General features: G+C 37.5%; 3 protein-coding genes and 1 long non-coding RNA gene across 7 annotated transcripts; 2 read left to right on the top strand and 2 right to left on the bottom strand.

The window, feature by feature from the left end:
- Window positions 1-3,750: 3,750 nt before the first annotated feature.
- LOC121975567 (hydroxyproline O-galactosyltransferase GALT6-like) lies at window positions 3,751-9,191 on the top strand. The gene is made up of 7 exons (XM_042527295.1): window positions 3,751-4,803; window positions 5,648-5,880; window positions 5,950-6,237; window positions 6,304-6,432; window positions 6,554-6,727; window positions 7,925-8,032; window positions 8,558-9,191. Exons 1-7 carry the CDS (start codon window positions 3,924-3,926, stop codon window positions 8,762-8,764), a joined length of 2,019 nt encoding a protein of 672 aa, XP_042383229.1. The 5' UTR covers window positions 3,751-3,923; the 3' UTR covers window positions 8,765-9,191.
- LOC121975569 lies at window positions 8,330-10,423 on the bottom strand. 4 transcript variants are annotated; one of them, XR_006110360.1, is made up of 4 exons: window positions 9,739-10,423; window positions 9,359-9,589; window positions 9,208-9,267; window positions 8,330-9,126 (listed from the first exon to the last, which is right to left on the bottom strand). XR_006110360.1 is itself a non-coding variant. In XM_042527297.1 (2 exons), exons 1-2 carry the CDS (start codon window positions 9,642-9,644, stop codon window positions 9,040-9,042), a joined length of 327 nt encoding a protein of 108 aa, XP_042383231.1. In that variant the 5' UTR covers window positions 9,645-9,676; the 3' UTR covers window positions 8,330-9,039. The 4 variants fall into 4 exon arrangements, 1 of the variants encoding a protein (XP_042383231.1); XR_006110359.1 differs by lacking the exon at window positions 9,739-10,423 and having other exon boundaries at window positions 9,359-9,676; XR_006110361.1 differs by lacking the exon at window positions 9,739-10,423 and having other exon boundaries at window positions 9,405-9,676.
- Window positions 10,424-11,356: 933 nt separating this feature from the next.
- LOC121975570 lies at window positions 11,357-12,144 on the bottom strand. The gene is made up of 2 exons (XR_006110362.1): window positions 12,002-12,144; window positions 11,357-11,920 (listed from the first exon to the last, which is right to left on the bottom strand). It is a non-coding gene; the product is annotated as an uncharacterized LOC121975570 (long non-coding RNA).
- Window positions 12,145-12,518: 374 nt separating this feature from the next.
- Window positions 12,519-14,371, top strand: LOC121975568 (podocalyxin-like protein 2). Its single transcript, XM_042527296.1, has 2 exons — window positions 12,519-12,857; window positions 13,954-14,371. The coding sequence occupies exons 1-2, from the start codon at window positions 12,534-12,536 to the stop codon at window positions 14,170-14,172; spliced, it is 543 nt and encodes a 180-aa protein (XP_042383230.1). The 5' UTR covers window positions 12,519-12,533; the 3' UTR covers window positions 14,173-14,371.
- The last annotated feature ends 2,060 nt before the right edge of the window (window positions 14,372-16,431 follow it).

The following is a 16,431-nucleotide window of genomic DNA, read 5'->3' as shown; positions in this document are numbered from 1 at the left end:
AAAGTTTTCAAATGGAAAGAAAACGTAATCCATCAACGTTGATTTTGGAGTCAAAATTGATCACCACAAAATCGGATGGAAAATTGTAGATGGGAAAAAAAATTACGCATATACCCCTTTTCATTTACAAAATTACATCATATATCTAAAAAATGATGCATGTACCATTTTTGACTCACAAAATTACACCATGTACCTAAAAAAATGACGCATAAACTCTTTTTTATTTACAAAATTATATTACATATATACACCTTTCTCTATCAAGATAAACAAACATGCAAAGGAAGAGATTTTTTCACCTTTTCTCTTTTCTTCCTCCTAGGATAATTTTCTAATATAGATTCCTTTCCTTTCCTCATCCATGTTTTCGAGTAAACATAGCATAAATCCCCTCTCTCATCATTTTCTAATGCATCTCCTCTATCCAGGATAAAAAAACAAACATGATATATTTTCATATCAAGTCCACTGTTGAATATGTTATAATCTCATATAAGGTCCACAGTGAATCAGATATTTTCTCATATCAGACTTACTCTAAGTCTGATATAACCCAATATCAAGTCCAACGTAGGTATGATATGGTCCAATATCAGGTCTAACGTAAGTTTGATATTTTTCTATATCATATTGAAAAATAACGTGGGATTTAAGAGGTTGGCGGGAGAAAGAGGAAGAGAATAATATTATTTTTGATATTTTTTTTAGTTTTAAAATTAAGGTATTATTTTGATAAATAAAGAAATATGAGAGTTCCTTTGATAAAAAATAGAATAATTTTTCTTACAATATAAATGAGGTAAAAATCAAAAATCGCACCTTGTTTTTTTTGCACTCTCACGTGAGCGCCCCTTTTCTATTTTTTAATTATGAAAAATGGCCCATCAGTCCTGGTTAAATAATACAACGTGTCAGATATGTGATTAAATATTATTAACTCAAGTCACACGTATTACATTTTAAATTCATCAGTCAATTATATAAATATAATAAATCCATATCTTAATATTTAAGAAATCAAAATTACTACTACATGGTGGCAAAATTACTACTCCATGAATATTATTGAGTTGGACACATTTAAGTCATAGTTAATATGATTTATAACTGCGTGAATATGGCTTAATAGAGAAGTTTAAATGGTAGTAGTTATAGTTTTATAATTATTATAATGTGAATGAACATACTAAATTTATATTATAAAAGTTATCATTTTATGATGGTTACGACATAAATATTTTTGAATAGCGTAATTATGTGTTATAGTAGTGATCTATCTGAAAATTTTAGAGATGACAAGTTAGGGATGTGGTTGTTATGTTGATTGAATGTACACTCCGCTCCACTTTACAATACAAGAAATGTCAGTGCTGAGCCAAGAAAGGGGTCCTTAATGTTGACCTTCCGACACTCAAGTAAGTTACCGGAAAGAGGAAAAAGATGGAGCAACAGTAAACACAGGTGTGAATAATGAATAACGCGTAACTCCGCTGGTGTATAAACTCCCCTTTATATAGTGTCCCAGTGGACGACGTGCATGCTTCTCGAGGTGTAGACATGTTCTCCAATTGGTCGTGGACACATTTCTCAATTTATCTTATGAAAGGACATGTTGGGAAAGTATTTCAGACACTATACTTTAATAGAGTATGTATATCCCTAACAAAACAGTAGAAGCTTCCATCGTACGATCCGTCTATTGACCATGCCTCGTGTCAGCAGCACTATCTCCCAAAAGGATATCTTGAGATACGTAAGTGATCTCGCTGATCGGTTGAGCGGAGAAGCCGCTCGGCTAGGGACACCTCCGCTCGATCAGACTAGGATGCTCTTCCCTGTAGTGATTTAACTTGATAGCTTGCTTCTGCCCGACCGGGCTAACATTCCGATCGCCCCAACACTCCTCTGCTCCATAATAAGCGTTTGATGATCTTGGTTGCACGGGCGTTCTGCTTGGACCACCTCTTTGCCGATCGGGCGGTTCATACTTGATTGCCAACTGCAAGAGAGCTCCGCTCGACCCTCCTTTGGTGAGCTAGCCCGTTAGTTCTCTAGCGTTGATCTCCTTAACTTTGACCTCCACGTCGGCTGCTCTCTCCATCCTTTGACTCACACTTAATGGGCTCCCTTTATCACCGCATCAAGTAGCATAACAATGTTTTATAGCCATTACAATATTTATAGCATCTACAGTTTCATAGTTGTACGCTATAATATTTATAGCAACTATAAAACTATAATTATTACAATATTTATAGTAGCTATAAAATTGTAGTTGCTACAACATAGACTTATCATGTTCATATAATTGCCCGATCGATTCAGGATTGAATATATGTGACAGGAAATAATAATGCCAAATAGTTATAACATAAAGGTCATGTGAAGGGAGGTAAATCATAGAATTATCTTATAACTTGAGGCGGAGGGACTCTATGTCTGGAGGGTGGCCCCCAATCTATGAGGACGAGGAAAATATCCTCAAAAATATGCTCGCCTTGCCGATGGTGAACCGGTCACATCGCTGACCTACCCCCCATTTATGAGGGCGAGGAAAATATCCTCAAAAATACGCTCACCTCGCCAGCAATGAACTGATTACATCGCCGACCAAAATCGTCTCGCTGAGTTATTAGTGTCTTGTACTGTTCTATCATCCCTCCTTGATAGTAGATATTGCATATTGATGTATTATTTGATGTAAATATGATATATTTAAATATTATTGTTATATATAATAAATAATTGATCTTTCTTGAGGTTGCTATGATCTAGTGCCGACTCTACCCTTGTTTATAATCAATCGTTAACCTGCTGAGAATTGATCTTTTATAATATTATAGTAAGTTTGTCATATTTTAGTCAACTAAATTTTCTTAGGGATAATAATAATATTAAATAGTATATAAGAGGATAGTTATGTGATTTTATAAGTAATAATGAATTGGATCCTCTTTTGATTAAAAAATAAAAAATAAGAGAGACCATTCGAATAAAAAATCGATTATTACACTAAATTATCTAAACATAAAGATAATAAATTATTTTTCAAAAAAACATCTCCAGTTACATCCCTTCTGACTTTGCCAATCATATAGTGATTTAAATTTTAATTGTCTAACATATAACACAATCTCCCCTGCAAGCTGTGTGATCTTGTGATCTTTGTTTTCAAGATAGTTTTGTAAAAAATAGAAAGGATATATAGCAAAGTCAGCAAAAATATCCTTCATGTGTTGGACCGTTTAATTTTCTAATTTACATGGGACCTTTGGAAGAAATGTAATCTTTATTTTTGATAATATAATAAAAAATATAATAAAAAAATGATGCATGTTCATGCGATGAGATCTTTACACTAGAGGTTGCCAGTTGGAATAAAGGAAGATGCTATGATAACTTATCAAACAATATAAAATAAGATAACTTTAAACAACAATAAGAGGGCAACATGTGTTTCATTAAAATATTTCAGTTTTTTCTTAAAAAAATAAAATTCTTATTCTAATTTGTAAGTCAAGGATTTGTAGTCGACTCTAAACAGTTTGTTTTTTAAAAAGGAAAAAATAATTATGGAAAATTATAATAGAGAAAACAAGATTTTAAATCTTTTTTATAATAAAAATTGATTTTAAAAAATGTTTTTGTAATTAATTACGGAGGGAATTCCACGAAAATGCGCAATAAAAAATAGGAAAATTTGGAAAAGAAAAATAGTAAGCGAATAATTTCAGAAAGTCTCCACTGACCTCTAAATTGGCATCTTTTTCGGCTCTTCCCTTTGCCGCCCCTACGATTTCTTCCTCCGCCTTCTCTCCCATCGGTTTCTTGCCCTAACGCACTCGGAGCCAGTGATCGGGATTGGGGGTTTCCCTTCCTCTCGGTTCCTGATCCGGTGCCCGACCGGCGTGGAACGTACGATGAGGCGATCGCCTAAGGTGGAGGCGGTGCTCTCGCTTGGCCGGAAGCGATCGTTGCAGGCATTACTCATCGCGGTCTTTCTTTACGTTGGGCTCCTTCTCTTGGAGGTTCCTTTCATCTCCAGCGGGATTTCCCCTGCTCAGTCCTCCTCCAGGTATGCTGCTGCCGGGCTGCTCGGCGGCGACGGTGTGAGCCTCTCCCTCAACCTCGGATCGGAGGACTTGGCCGCGAGGGTTCGTCCTTCTCGCCGAACGCACCGCCTTGATGAATCGGCCCATGGACCCGCCGACCTCCGTTTCTCATCTGACCGGGGAAGGACGCTGTCGGTATCAGGGCTCAATTTCCTCCTCAATGTTGCTGCTGCTGGCGACTGGCCGACCTCCGGGCTTCACAAGTCTGCGAGGGACGCGTGGGAGGTGGGGCATAAGCTGCTCAAGGAGCTAAAAGCAGCGCCTTTGAAAGGACCTCAGATCACGAAGGAGGAGAACCGGACGGAAGAGAGATGCCCGCACTCGATCATACTCTCTGGGGAAGAGTTCCTTCAAAGGGAGAAGGTCATGGTGATCCCCTGTGGATTAACATTGGGTTCGTACATAACCCTTGTTGCGAAACCGTTCAGAGCTCACGCGGAATATGACCCTAAAATTACGATCTTGGGCGAAGGGGAGAAGGAGATCATGGTGTCTCAGTTCATGATGGAGCTGCAGGGGCTTAAAACAGTAGACGGGGAGGATCCGCCTAGGATTCTCCATTTTAACCCTCGGCTGAAGGGAGATTGGAGTGGAAAGCCGGTTATTGAGCAGAATACTTGCTATCGCATGCAGTGGGGATCAGCCCAACGGTGCGAGGGTTGGAAGTCCCCGGCTAGTGATGAAACCGGTAGGCCACCTTGAATAAGCTTCTTATGGTCTCTTGGATATAATTTGGATTTGTCATGAAACACACCTCCCTCTGAGCATTCCACAAATGACAGCACCTGATCGTTCTCAACATTCCCATTGCTTATTCCAACTGCCCTGATCGATTCCCATGCCCTAGCCTCCATCAACCTTTGGGAGGTTATATCCATCCCTCTCATTGTTGGGGTCACCTTAGAACTCAGGCCTTCCTCTAAGCTAGGGATGCTACCGTTGTTGCTGATGAAGAACTTGTCAAATAGGTCTTAAAGCAATCTAGGTGTTCATTCCCGTGCAAGAAAAATAGTGGCATGCAAGAATTTTTCTTTTATTAACAGCCACTCCCACATTTGCCCGTTGTGGTAGATGACTTACGAAGGATGGACCCTGTACTGGAGCGGTTAGTGCGTAGAAGCTTGCCACTTGAGAGCGTGCGTTCGAACCGCGGGGTAGTCAGGGCGTAATTCCCTGGTCCTGTGCACCTCTTCCCACTGCGCACTAACTTCTCCAGCTATCGTGATTTACCTCCCTTGTGAAGACCTTGGGCGTGGTGCGACGGGGGCGCTGGGGGCGAGCGATATCGCCTTTTTTGCCACCTGTACTGTGTCTATTTGATTTTCTACTTCCTTGGCTATCCTTTAAAGAAAACAAGATGCATGGTTTTCTGAACCTCCTTGTTTCCTTGTTCATCCATACTTTGCAAACAAACCTTACTATCAACGTTTATGCAACCATACTTTGTATCTATCTATTTAAGTGCAAAAAATGTGTTTTATTCACTTAAATTGGCTTTTGTTAACCTGCTTGTTTGCTGGCTTCTGTTGCAGTTGATGGGCTATTGAAGTGTGAAAAGTGGATACGTGAGGATGACAACAAGATGGAGGAGTCAACGGCAACATGGTGGTTAAACCGATTAATTGGTCGGACAAAAAAGATTTCATTGGACTGGTCATATCCATTTGCTGAAGAGAAGTTGTTTGTTCTCACACTTAGTGCTGGATTGGAAGGTTATCATGTCAATGTTAATGGAAGACATGTGACTTCTTTTCCTTATCGAACTGTAAGTTGCACTTGCTAAGTTCCCATAATGTGATGGAGAATTAACCTTATTTTTTTGTGCTCTCTGTAGGCTTATGTTCTTGAAGACGCAACTGGTTTGTCAGTGAAAGGGGACATTCATGTCCATTCCATTTTTGCTGGCTCATTGCCAACTTCACATCCTAGCTTTGCTCCACAGAAGAGCCTAGAAATGTCAGAAGAATGGCAAGCACTGCCACTTCCTGATGGACCAGTTGAACTTTTCATCGGCATCCTTTCTGCAGGCAACCATTTTGCAGAGCGGATGGCTGTTAGGAAATCATGGATGCGTACTGTTAGAAAATCTTCCAATATTGTGGCTCGGTTTTTTGTTGCTCTGGTAAACTCCATGATGTTGTTTCATGCATTTTCAATTCTTTCAACTAATACAATCTTGGTTAAACAGCATGGAAGGAAGGAAGTGAATATTGAGTTGAAGAAAGAGGCTGAGTTCTTTGGTGACATAGTTATGGTTCCTTTTCTAGATAGCTATGATCTTCTTGTTCTCAAGACTGTTGCCATATGTGAATATGGGGTTCGTATTGACTATTTTCTATCTTATATCAATTTGTAACTCTGATTTATTTTGGTCTTTTTGCTCTATCCATACATAGACTGACTTCCCATTTTGATGCTATTTCCTCTTTCTCCAATAGGTCCGTTCTGTTTCTGCACGCTATATAATGAAATGTGATGATGATACATTTGTCAGAGTTGATTCAGTGATCAATGAAGTCAAGAAAGTTCCTAGTGACAAAAGCCTATATATCGGTAACATAAACTATCACCACCAACCGCTACGGGAAGGGAAATGGGCGGTCACATATGAGGTAACAAATATGTTTGAAGGGCAACTATGATGCCATAAACTGTTTATTGTAGTGTCCAGTATGATTGGAAAGTTTTGAGTGGATTGTGTGTGTTCTGTGATATTTCCATATTTTTCATCTATTTCATCTTCTATTGATTGTTTTATATTTTTTGCAAGTTAAGACTTATGATCATTGAATTTTGCTTCCTGGAGGATGACATTAGTCTCTTTATCTGTGTTCAATCGTAGGACAAATGCTAAACTTTTGGTGGTTGTGGCTGGGTAGTAGAGCTTACTTTGATTGATTTGGATTTGTTTGTTATTTGCTTTGTTTACATAAATCCTTTTTTTTGCTCACCCTTTGGTCTACCTAATTATATAAAAACACATCTTGTGCAAGGGTAGGCATCCTTTACACTCTAGAATGCAAGAAGAAAACTAGTTTGATCAACTTCGACATGGTGAGGACATGTTTCTTAAATTAGAAATGCACATACAACCTCTAACGACTATTTGATATTGGCTAGCAAACTTTCTTGATTAGAAAAGTATCAAAGGAATTGTTCTGGGTATGAGGTGCATGTTGTTATGCTTCCATTCTGACTGTATGACTTAAACAACATTTAATCCTAATATCTGCAAAAGGGTTTTCTGTCCAATCTGTGCTGTCAGACTCATGTTTTGCTACTAATGTCCCTATTTTATCTTAATAATAACAAAGGATACTAATGGAAGAAATATCACGTAACATCAAAACCAAACCGTGGAAGTGTCCAGGAATTCAGAATGAAATAGATGAAGTGAAGGATATAAATATTTTACGAAGAGAAAATAAAACTTCAACCATTGAAAAAAATCTCATCAATAGAATTGGAAGTGAATTTATTAATTCAAAAATTTGACATAATACATAATTTCTCTCTCTTTTTTGTAACTCATTTTATTAATTCAGCATAAATCAAAACTCATTTTATCCAAATTAAAATTAATTAAAAAACAAAAAAAAATTCTGGCTATTTTCTAAGAAATATGACAAACTATAGAAAACTTTGAACTTTTCAACAATTGATTTAAAATGCTGACTGCATTGCTATCCCTGAAGTGATTGTTTTTCTGTTTGTTTGTTCTTATAAACCGTGTACCTTACTTGATTTGAATGTTAAATCTTAAGTAAACCATTTCACCTACCAGTTAGACTTATGATCCTCCATTGCAGGAATGGCCCGAAGAGGATTATCCACCCTATGCTAATGGTCCAGGATATGTTGTATCATCTGATATTGCTCATTTTATCATTTATAATTTTGAGAAGCACAAATTAAGGGTAAGCACAATTCTGTTTCTTGTGGTCATTTTTTTTAGTTTAGTTTAGCATTAACATTAATAATAACACTGTTTAGAACAGTCTGTAAGTTGCCTCCATATTTTTCAAATCTCTTTCGTACGAAATTTCAGAAATACTAACAAAAAAGGGTAATGTAATAGAAATGAAAAGACTAAGATAGATATGCATAGTTACTAAAAATGATAAATTTAAAACATTAGTAGCTATATAAAACAAGAATTTCATTAGAGCACCTGGTCTCTCTGCGGAGTTGGATCAAAAGAAAAGATTCGTCAATGGAATAAAAAATGAATTTGAATATTATTGGGGATATAGTCTTGAATAAAAGCCATATGACATTGTGTAGTTGAATTCAATAGTTGTGACGAATATGACTTCCTGATGATGAGCTTTCCATTATGGTTACTTTTTGTTTTGTTCCTTTTTGCTAATTCTTCTTCCTCTTCCTTTATAATGATGGAAGTATGATATGATGCATGATCTTCAAATTCAAAACTGATGCAGTTGTTTAAAATGGAAGATGTGAGCATGGGCATGTGGCTCGAGCAGTTCAATAACTCCAGAGCAATTGAATACGTTCACAGCCTCAAGTTCTGCCAGTTCGGATGCATTGACGGTTACTACACTGCACATTACCAGTCTCCAAGGCAAATGACATGCATGTGGGATAAATTGCAAGCAGGAAAGCCTCAATGCTGTAACATGAGATGACACCAAAGAGATGCAAGGGCTAGTGATGCTGGTGTCATGCTGCTTACTTAACAAAGAATTCTTTCATTGTTTCTTTTGTGCTCATGTTGGCAGTAAGGCTAGTGATGGAAAAGCTACCTTGCCCAACACATGACAGGATCAGCACGATGCCTATGGAAGTTGCAGTCATAAAAGGTTAAACACCCTACGGCTTCTCCATCAGTTTTGTTGTATAAACTCTGTGAAAACTGCCATGGAACACAATCACATCTTCTCCCTGTGCTTGCTGACCATATCTAACAACAGGACGCCTGTACATGGTCGAACTTGCATCGTGCTTTTTTGTTTTTGTTTTTGTTGCTGCTGACTATCACCTCCATGTACTGTTAAGCAACAATTTTGTGAATAATCAACAATTTTTAATGAACTGCTATGACTAATTGATTCAGCTGTTGATTCTTAACTGAATGTTATTTTTGGAACGCCAACATCAGAATTCTATTTGGCGAGCTACTTTTTCCTTTCTGAAATTGCAAATCATTTAATTCAAGTACTGGAATTACTACTCAAAATTTCTGTGTTTTTTTTTTCCAAAAAGGAAAAAATACGACATACAAAGAGTATAATTGCTGAATTTGACCAAAGCCACAAGGGAGCTCACTGTATCCCGTATCCGTCCTCGATGAGGAAAACTTTTTGTTGCTGGAGAGGAGCCTCTGCTGGCGGTGATGCTGTTGAAGTTGCCGGCGACCTCCGTGTGCTCCGCCAGGAATGCCGTCCCGCGCGCCACGAAGCTGTAGGTCAACGACTGTTGCCCCATCTCACCGCAGTCAGAAAACCCTAATCCTGGACGAACGATGAAGGTAGAGGGAAGAAGAAAGTCTGAGACCAAAAATCGCATCTTTCACTTGTTGTTTAAGCAAAAGATCAACTTGATATATGATTTGAAGACAGAGGACTAATTTGCTGAAATGAAAGGGCCTGAGTGAAAATACCTAGAATCCGGCTTAATATCGAGCCGAATCGAATTGTGCTACCGTCGCAGGCGTCGATGAGTACAAAATGGTATTCCCAAGCCACCGGCGAGAACAAGCAGCAATTGCCCGCGGCGAACACCAAGTGCAGATAGAGGGGGAGAGGGAGAGAGGAGATGCTGCCGGCGGCGTGGGAAGGAGATCATCGCCGGCATTCACCACGAGTACGCCCGTGCTCTTTTCATTTTCTTTCCATGCAATGTGAATTCATTAAAGGTTTAGCTAAATCGTAATGGAAAAAAAAACTCGTTTTCTTTGTTGCTGCTGCATTTTGCAAGTGCATCACACACAGATTTGGTTTTTGAATGAAATAAAAAAGTTAGGGTTCTTGAGCACGAATAGATTTGGGGGGTTTGATAGATGTAGTTACACAAGCTCAATGAGTTACACACGACCCCATGGATGTCATCATAAAGATGTGGCTCCATAAGATGAGGTTATGCCACCTTCTCATTAACCTAAGCACGCATCACACTTTGCCCAATGCTTTGAACTGGGTGTTCTTTCTCTATCCATGAAGGTGGCTGATGAGTAAAGTTATCAAGCCTATTTGAATTGTCAGCACTGATTAGGCCCAATAATTGAACTAATCACCCTTTGAAAAAGACAACAAAATAGAGTTGAATGATTGGCATTCCTGAGCTACTTTGTATTGGGAGAGATGAGTTCTAATTAATGATGTGGTGAATTACAAATTATAGTATATTCTAAACGTGAAATACATGTTTCATGTCACTTTGCTCACCCAAGGAAGATATCATAGTGAGAATTCACAGGCTATTTGAGTTTTACACAGACGATACTGATGGTTTATCACATTGAAATAAAGTTAAAGTAGTCTTATTCTACTGATTGGTTCTTCAGCAAGGCTGTTTGGCATCTATTGTAAGTATTCTTAATTAAAATACCCTTAACAGAACATTCAGAAACTTAAGTCCATAAAATACCATTAGAGTCTCACATTCATATATATTTAGTTATCTAAGAATGGGAATAGATTTCGTAAATGTTTTGATTCTTTCAGTTGTGGAGAATTATTCAGAGAACCATTTGACAGGTAAACTGTCAAGACTTGCTCAGTTTTTCTTTAAGCAATTGGCAGATTATTATCACTATCATCAACATAATTAAAGAAAGACAACAGACCAAAAAGTTACATTAAGAGAAAAGGTGAACTGATTGCACAGTGTATTTTATCATGAGCCTACACAAAGTGATTCGGTGGCCCACAATGATTTCCTATAGACGTGCTTAGAATAGACAGAATCCAAGTCGCTCAACACACACACACAGAAGGGATATTGTAAAAGAACACTAATCAATATTTGGTGCTTCGTTGTCGGTGATTCGCTACTAGTCAGTTATTTTATCTCAATGACATCATTGATTTGATCATGGAATAAGTTACTTGCGAATTCTGCCTGTTTGAAGCTCTTTGGTTGGATTTCAATGCTTGGGTAGTTAACTTTCCTCAGAATTCTAGTTCAGTAATATTTTGATTTGGGAATCAAGATGGAATTTGTAAACAGAACTTGCTCTGTCTACATCAGTCAAGGAGAAATAAATAATTAGCAATGTGTAAACAAAAGCGTGCAATTTTCTTAAACAACCATTTAGAGAAGCACTCATACACCAGGCTTCTTTCCCAATACATAACACACAACATTGTTTTTTATTCACTAACATCAAGCAGCCACAGAAGCTCAATGAAAAGGAAATCTCTGCTACCCCACAACTAACCATAATGGACTCGACACCTATCAAGAAACAAGGAAATCGACCTTCTACTGCACCCTGTTCTCATGTAATTTTATTGTTATTATATAAATACTTTTCTTGATTCTGTGTAATTACAAAGTGTTTTTTTTTCTTCTCTTTTTCATTCTTGCTTCTGCAAGCAAGAATTAGAGCTAGAGGAGCCGCTCCTCTCGCTCTCACCGTTACAAAGTTTTTTTGTACACGAAAAGTTCAAAAAAAACTTCACCTTACTCTAGTTTTCCTCCATGGATAGATCAACTGGAGCCGCCTCAACGCTTCAAATGCAGACGAGGAGATTGCGACTCCACGAGGATCGACCACAGAACCTGCACGTCCTCGCATTGGCACGACTTCACATCCTCGTAGAGGATGTAAATCCCTCTCTCTGCTGATGAAAATCATTAGTAATGAGTGAAGCAATACTGAACTAAGATGATGATGAAACGAGGAGTGGAACGGTGCGTACTCTTTCTGTGAGCAGAGTGGAGGCGAAACCAGAGCCTCTTGAGAGGGGAGAAGAGGGACTGAAGCCAGCCCATGGGGAGAAGGCGGAAGGAGCCCAGAGCTGCACTAAGAACACTGCACCATTACATGTGGTAGGAGGGATTGAAGGTGGAGAGAGTTAAGTAATAGGCTTGGTTTGTTTTGGGGAGGGGTGAAGTCTCTTTCACTGGTTCTCATGCCCTCGCAGAAGAAACATTAATTGCATTTGATATTGGCTTGGTACCGAGTCACCCTCCAACTCCTACTCTTCTCTTTCAAACTCCGTGTGTCCCACTTCATCAGGAAAGCTATTTCTTGCTTGTCATGGCATAAATTAAAATTTGGGGGATTGATTTGTTAGCCTCCTCACTTTTGGACTCTTTTTTCCATGAAACATTTCTCATTCAAAACGTGAACTTAATGCTATTCATTGGGCTGTTTGTTTTCCTAAATGGGCGGAACAGTTCGGTTGGATCCGGTAGTAAGGCCTGGTATTTAATGGGCCTGGATTTGGTATGGTAAATGGCACAAGTTCGGCCCGGTTACCCCGCCATTGCTATTTATCTCATCGTGGTGTACTGGCGTTTCCTTCCTTCTCCGGATCAGCCGCCGCCTTCCTTTACCTGCTCCGGCGAGATATGGCCTCCTCGTCGTGGTGTCTTTCGACCACCTCTCCAACCTGCGTGCCTTCCATGTTGCCGTCCCGGAGGCCGAAGCAGTCTCCCGGGGCGGCCGCTGGCCTGGGTGCTCCTTCGCCGATGAGGAGAGCTCACGGCGTCGTCTGCATGGCTCCCCAGGAAGAGAGGAAAACCCGTCGCTCTCCTCTCGATTTCCCCATCGTATGCCTACTCCACTTGCTTTAATCCTTTCCTTTTTGGTTTAATTAGAAGATATGATGCTGCAATTACATGCTTGATTTTAATTTTATGCCCAAATCGTCTTCTTCTTCTTTTTTTTTTTTTCAGAGGGCTGGGAGTCTCGTTATGTTAGGGTAGGTTTTCAGATAATCAACAGCGGTCGGAATTATCCTTGTAGTTTAGGGTTATTGAATTGATTGTTCATTGTGGAAGTAGGGCTCTCAATTTCATGGAGGAAAAGAACAGCGTAGTACTAGATTTATTAGCATTTTTTTAGAGGCTAACTTAGTTTCCCTTTAGATAATCATTGCGATTTCTGTTGTAAGTGATTCGTATCAAATGATCTGCTATGATTAATACATTTTGAGGTAACATAACTGTGTTGTTTTGAGGTGTATCAAGAGTCAGTCTAATGCTTCATATTTTAGCAACCAATTCTTTGTATTCACATCTTTGTTCAATTTTTTTCATAATTCCTCTCACAAGAACACAGAAAATATTGGATTCTCTTTTTGTACAAGCAAATTGTTGATGAAATTCCAAATCAACATATGAATATTTCTTGCTTCGCAAATCACCTTATTTGAACTTTAGTAATTTCCTTTTGTTGTGAACATATTTTTGCTTCTCATTCATTTTTGTTCTTTACCTCTTTCATCCTTTCTTAAGTGAGTTATACACAGTACCAACTTCTTTGTCTTATGGGTGATTCCTACAAATCATTGTACATGTGCAGGTTGTAACCTATCAAAATTTAGCAGTTTTCATGAATTCTCATGTTCAGAAAATCAGAGTAAACACTAAGTTACTGACATTGGATGCATGCTTGGAAGAAAACATCATCCTATATTAAATGGTTAAATTGGTGCAAGTAATGCTTCATGTTTGACATATCCTTCATTAAGCATTGTTCATATTTGAGTTTTGATAATTGCCAGTGAACTAATCCTTGAAAATAGTAAATAAATTGATAGTGCAGATCGCACAATACTATACAAATTTGTTTCAGTGAAATATATGCTTTACCTCAAGTATTGTATCTTCGATCATGCAATTCTCAGTAATATGTTTGATTTAGGAATGGGAGAGACCCAAACCTCCTAGGAGACCAGATATATTCCCACAATTCAGCCCAATGAAGACTCCATTGCCACATCCACTGCCAGAGGACCCCCCTGAAGAGGATGAGGAAGAGGAGGAAGAACAACAGCAGCAGGAGGAAGAAGAAGAAAAGCCAGACGAGGAAGATCCAGAAAAGCCTGAGCAGTCAAGGATGCAACATGAATGGTGGTTTTGAGCAATAAGATCCATTTCTCGCTCTGATAGTAAATATTTGCTTTATTTCTGTCTGACCACAACACACCTTTGGATGTGTTTATTATGTACACTAGCTATGAGACTGCAATCTTAGTTTTCGACTTCAGGTGTTTTATTAAATGTAGTATTTGTTACGATTCATATTTTATATGGCAAACACAGAGTTGCTTTGGCCCTTTTCCCTTGGTAATTATTAACATTCAATCAAGTTATTTTGATTTTTGTTGTTTTAACTTTCGCATTGTAAGTAAAACCTTGTCACCTTACTTGAGGCAGGTATGCTTCTCAAGAGCGATCATTTATTGTGAATTGCACGTAATCTCTGCAATAACCTTATAAATAAAAATATAATTCAATTTAGGTTCATTAATCTATCTTTTTTCTAAATAAAAAGTAAACCAAAATCAGATCCTTTTTATAATTTTAAAGTGAATCAAAATGACCCATTGGCAAAATACACTATAATGTTTAAAATGATGTCTAACTATCTTAGATAATCATGGGATTTGAGATTTGCAAGTGTTTTTACTAAAGTGTTAAAATTAGGACAGTAAATAAGTTGAGTTGAGTTTTGGGATGTTCAAATTTATTTGATAAAATAATCGAGTTAAATCGAACTTAAAATGAATTAAGTTTTTGAAATATTGTTCAAGCTTGGCTTGATTTATTTTTTATGAGTTTGAGCTTGTTTGAATCTTGACTTGAGCTTTGTTCGTTTAGATGTTATCGAGCTTTCAATTCAAGCTTAACTTGAGCTTTGTTCGTTTAGATGTTATCGAGCTTTCAATTCAAGCTTAACTTGAGCTTTGTTCGTTTAGATATTATTGATATCTCAATTCAAGTTTATTTAATTGTTTAAAATTTTTATTTGTTTGATTGGTTATTGAGCTTAATAATTTAAATTTATTTATTTTATTTTATCATTTATTTAACATATTGAAAAGAATTTTATTAGTCAATATGATTCGTGAATATTGTTCATTAACGTTGTTCACGAACGTTAACAAGTTGAACATATATATATTCAAGCTTGTTTGCTTAGCTTAACGAGCTATTCAAGTTTATTTATTTAATTAATCTTAAGTATATTCAACGAACATGAATAAATTTTTACGAAGTTGAATACTAAATTTATTCACGAACGTTTAATTCATTTACATCTTAGTTAAAATAATACTTAAGTAATTTCGGACAACAATCTTGAATTGATTTTATCTGTCATTATCCATATGAATGGATAGTAAAAAAAATAATATTTCTAAATATATCATATTTGTTCTTAGGATTATAATTATTATATATTATATTCAATCGTTGCATTTTATTATTTAGATCACTTATATAAATAAAACCCTTTGGTGCCAAGAAAATTATTCTTTATTCTCTTTAAATCTTCTCTCTTTGACCAAATTCTAACCGTGCATTACAATTAACTCGAGTTAAAACACTTTCAAATTTCTCACACGGATGACGGATTGTCCGAGCCCCATGGTTGTAAATTGAGCGTCTGAAAAGATAGGAGAAGAAAATCATTCGTGAATAAGATAGACTTCGAAGTTAGGGTCAAAATTAGGAAGACTAATTAAAGTGATGGTTAAAATTAAGAAGTGATCAACATTCAAAGTTAGCATGGCGATCGCTCCAGTCAATCAAATCTTTTATTTGATCAAATAACGAGTCATTCTGGCTCAATGGAGAATTGAATTCTCTCGATCTAATCAAAGCTTCTAGATATACAATCCGATTGGACTCTTGTCCAATCAAATGTTGAGTCCCCAAGATGATCAACCTTCCACAATCGACTTAGCATGTCCAAGAGCAATGTTAGACCGGACAATAGAGGGAACTCAGTCAGCTCATCATTAAAATATGATTCATCATTCCAAAAGCTAAAAATCCTTCTGTAGCCTCTTGTGTGACAATTATTAAATAATCGAGGGAATATTTCCTGTGCAGTACATACGGTGTAAGCTTACACCCTGTAAATGTAGAGATGGTAGACCCAATTTAGGAAAGACAGTAAAGTGGTAGAATAGTTAACTTTATTTTAGTAATGTCTTAATATTCGTATAGAGAGAAAATAATACTATATAAGGGGTCTTTACCTACAGACACAGATAAACTCCACTATCAAAATTTATTGTTCACGGTCTTCCATTTTTTCCTAATCACTCGTTGAACTTGAACGTCAAAGTACCTGTGCCAGGACCCCTCCCTGGCCCGGTGGCTGACATTTTCT

This window comes from Zingiber officinale, chromosome 4B (genome assembly GCF_018446385.1).
Source record: "Zingiber officinale cultivar Zhangliang chromosome 4B, Zo_v1.1, whole genome shotgun sequence".
Lineage (NCBI taxonomy): Eukaryota > Viridiplantae > Streptophyta > Magnoliopsida > Zingiberales > Zingiberaceae > Zingiber > Zingiber officinale.
The sequence above is the reverse complement of the archived record's forward strand: the minus strand, read 5'-3'. Positions and strand labels throughout refer to the sequence as shown.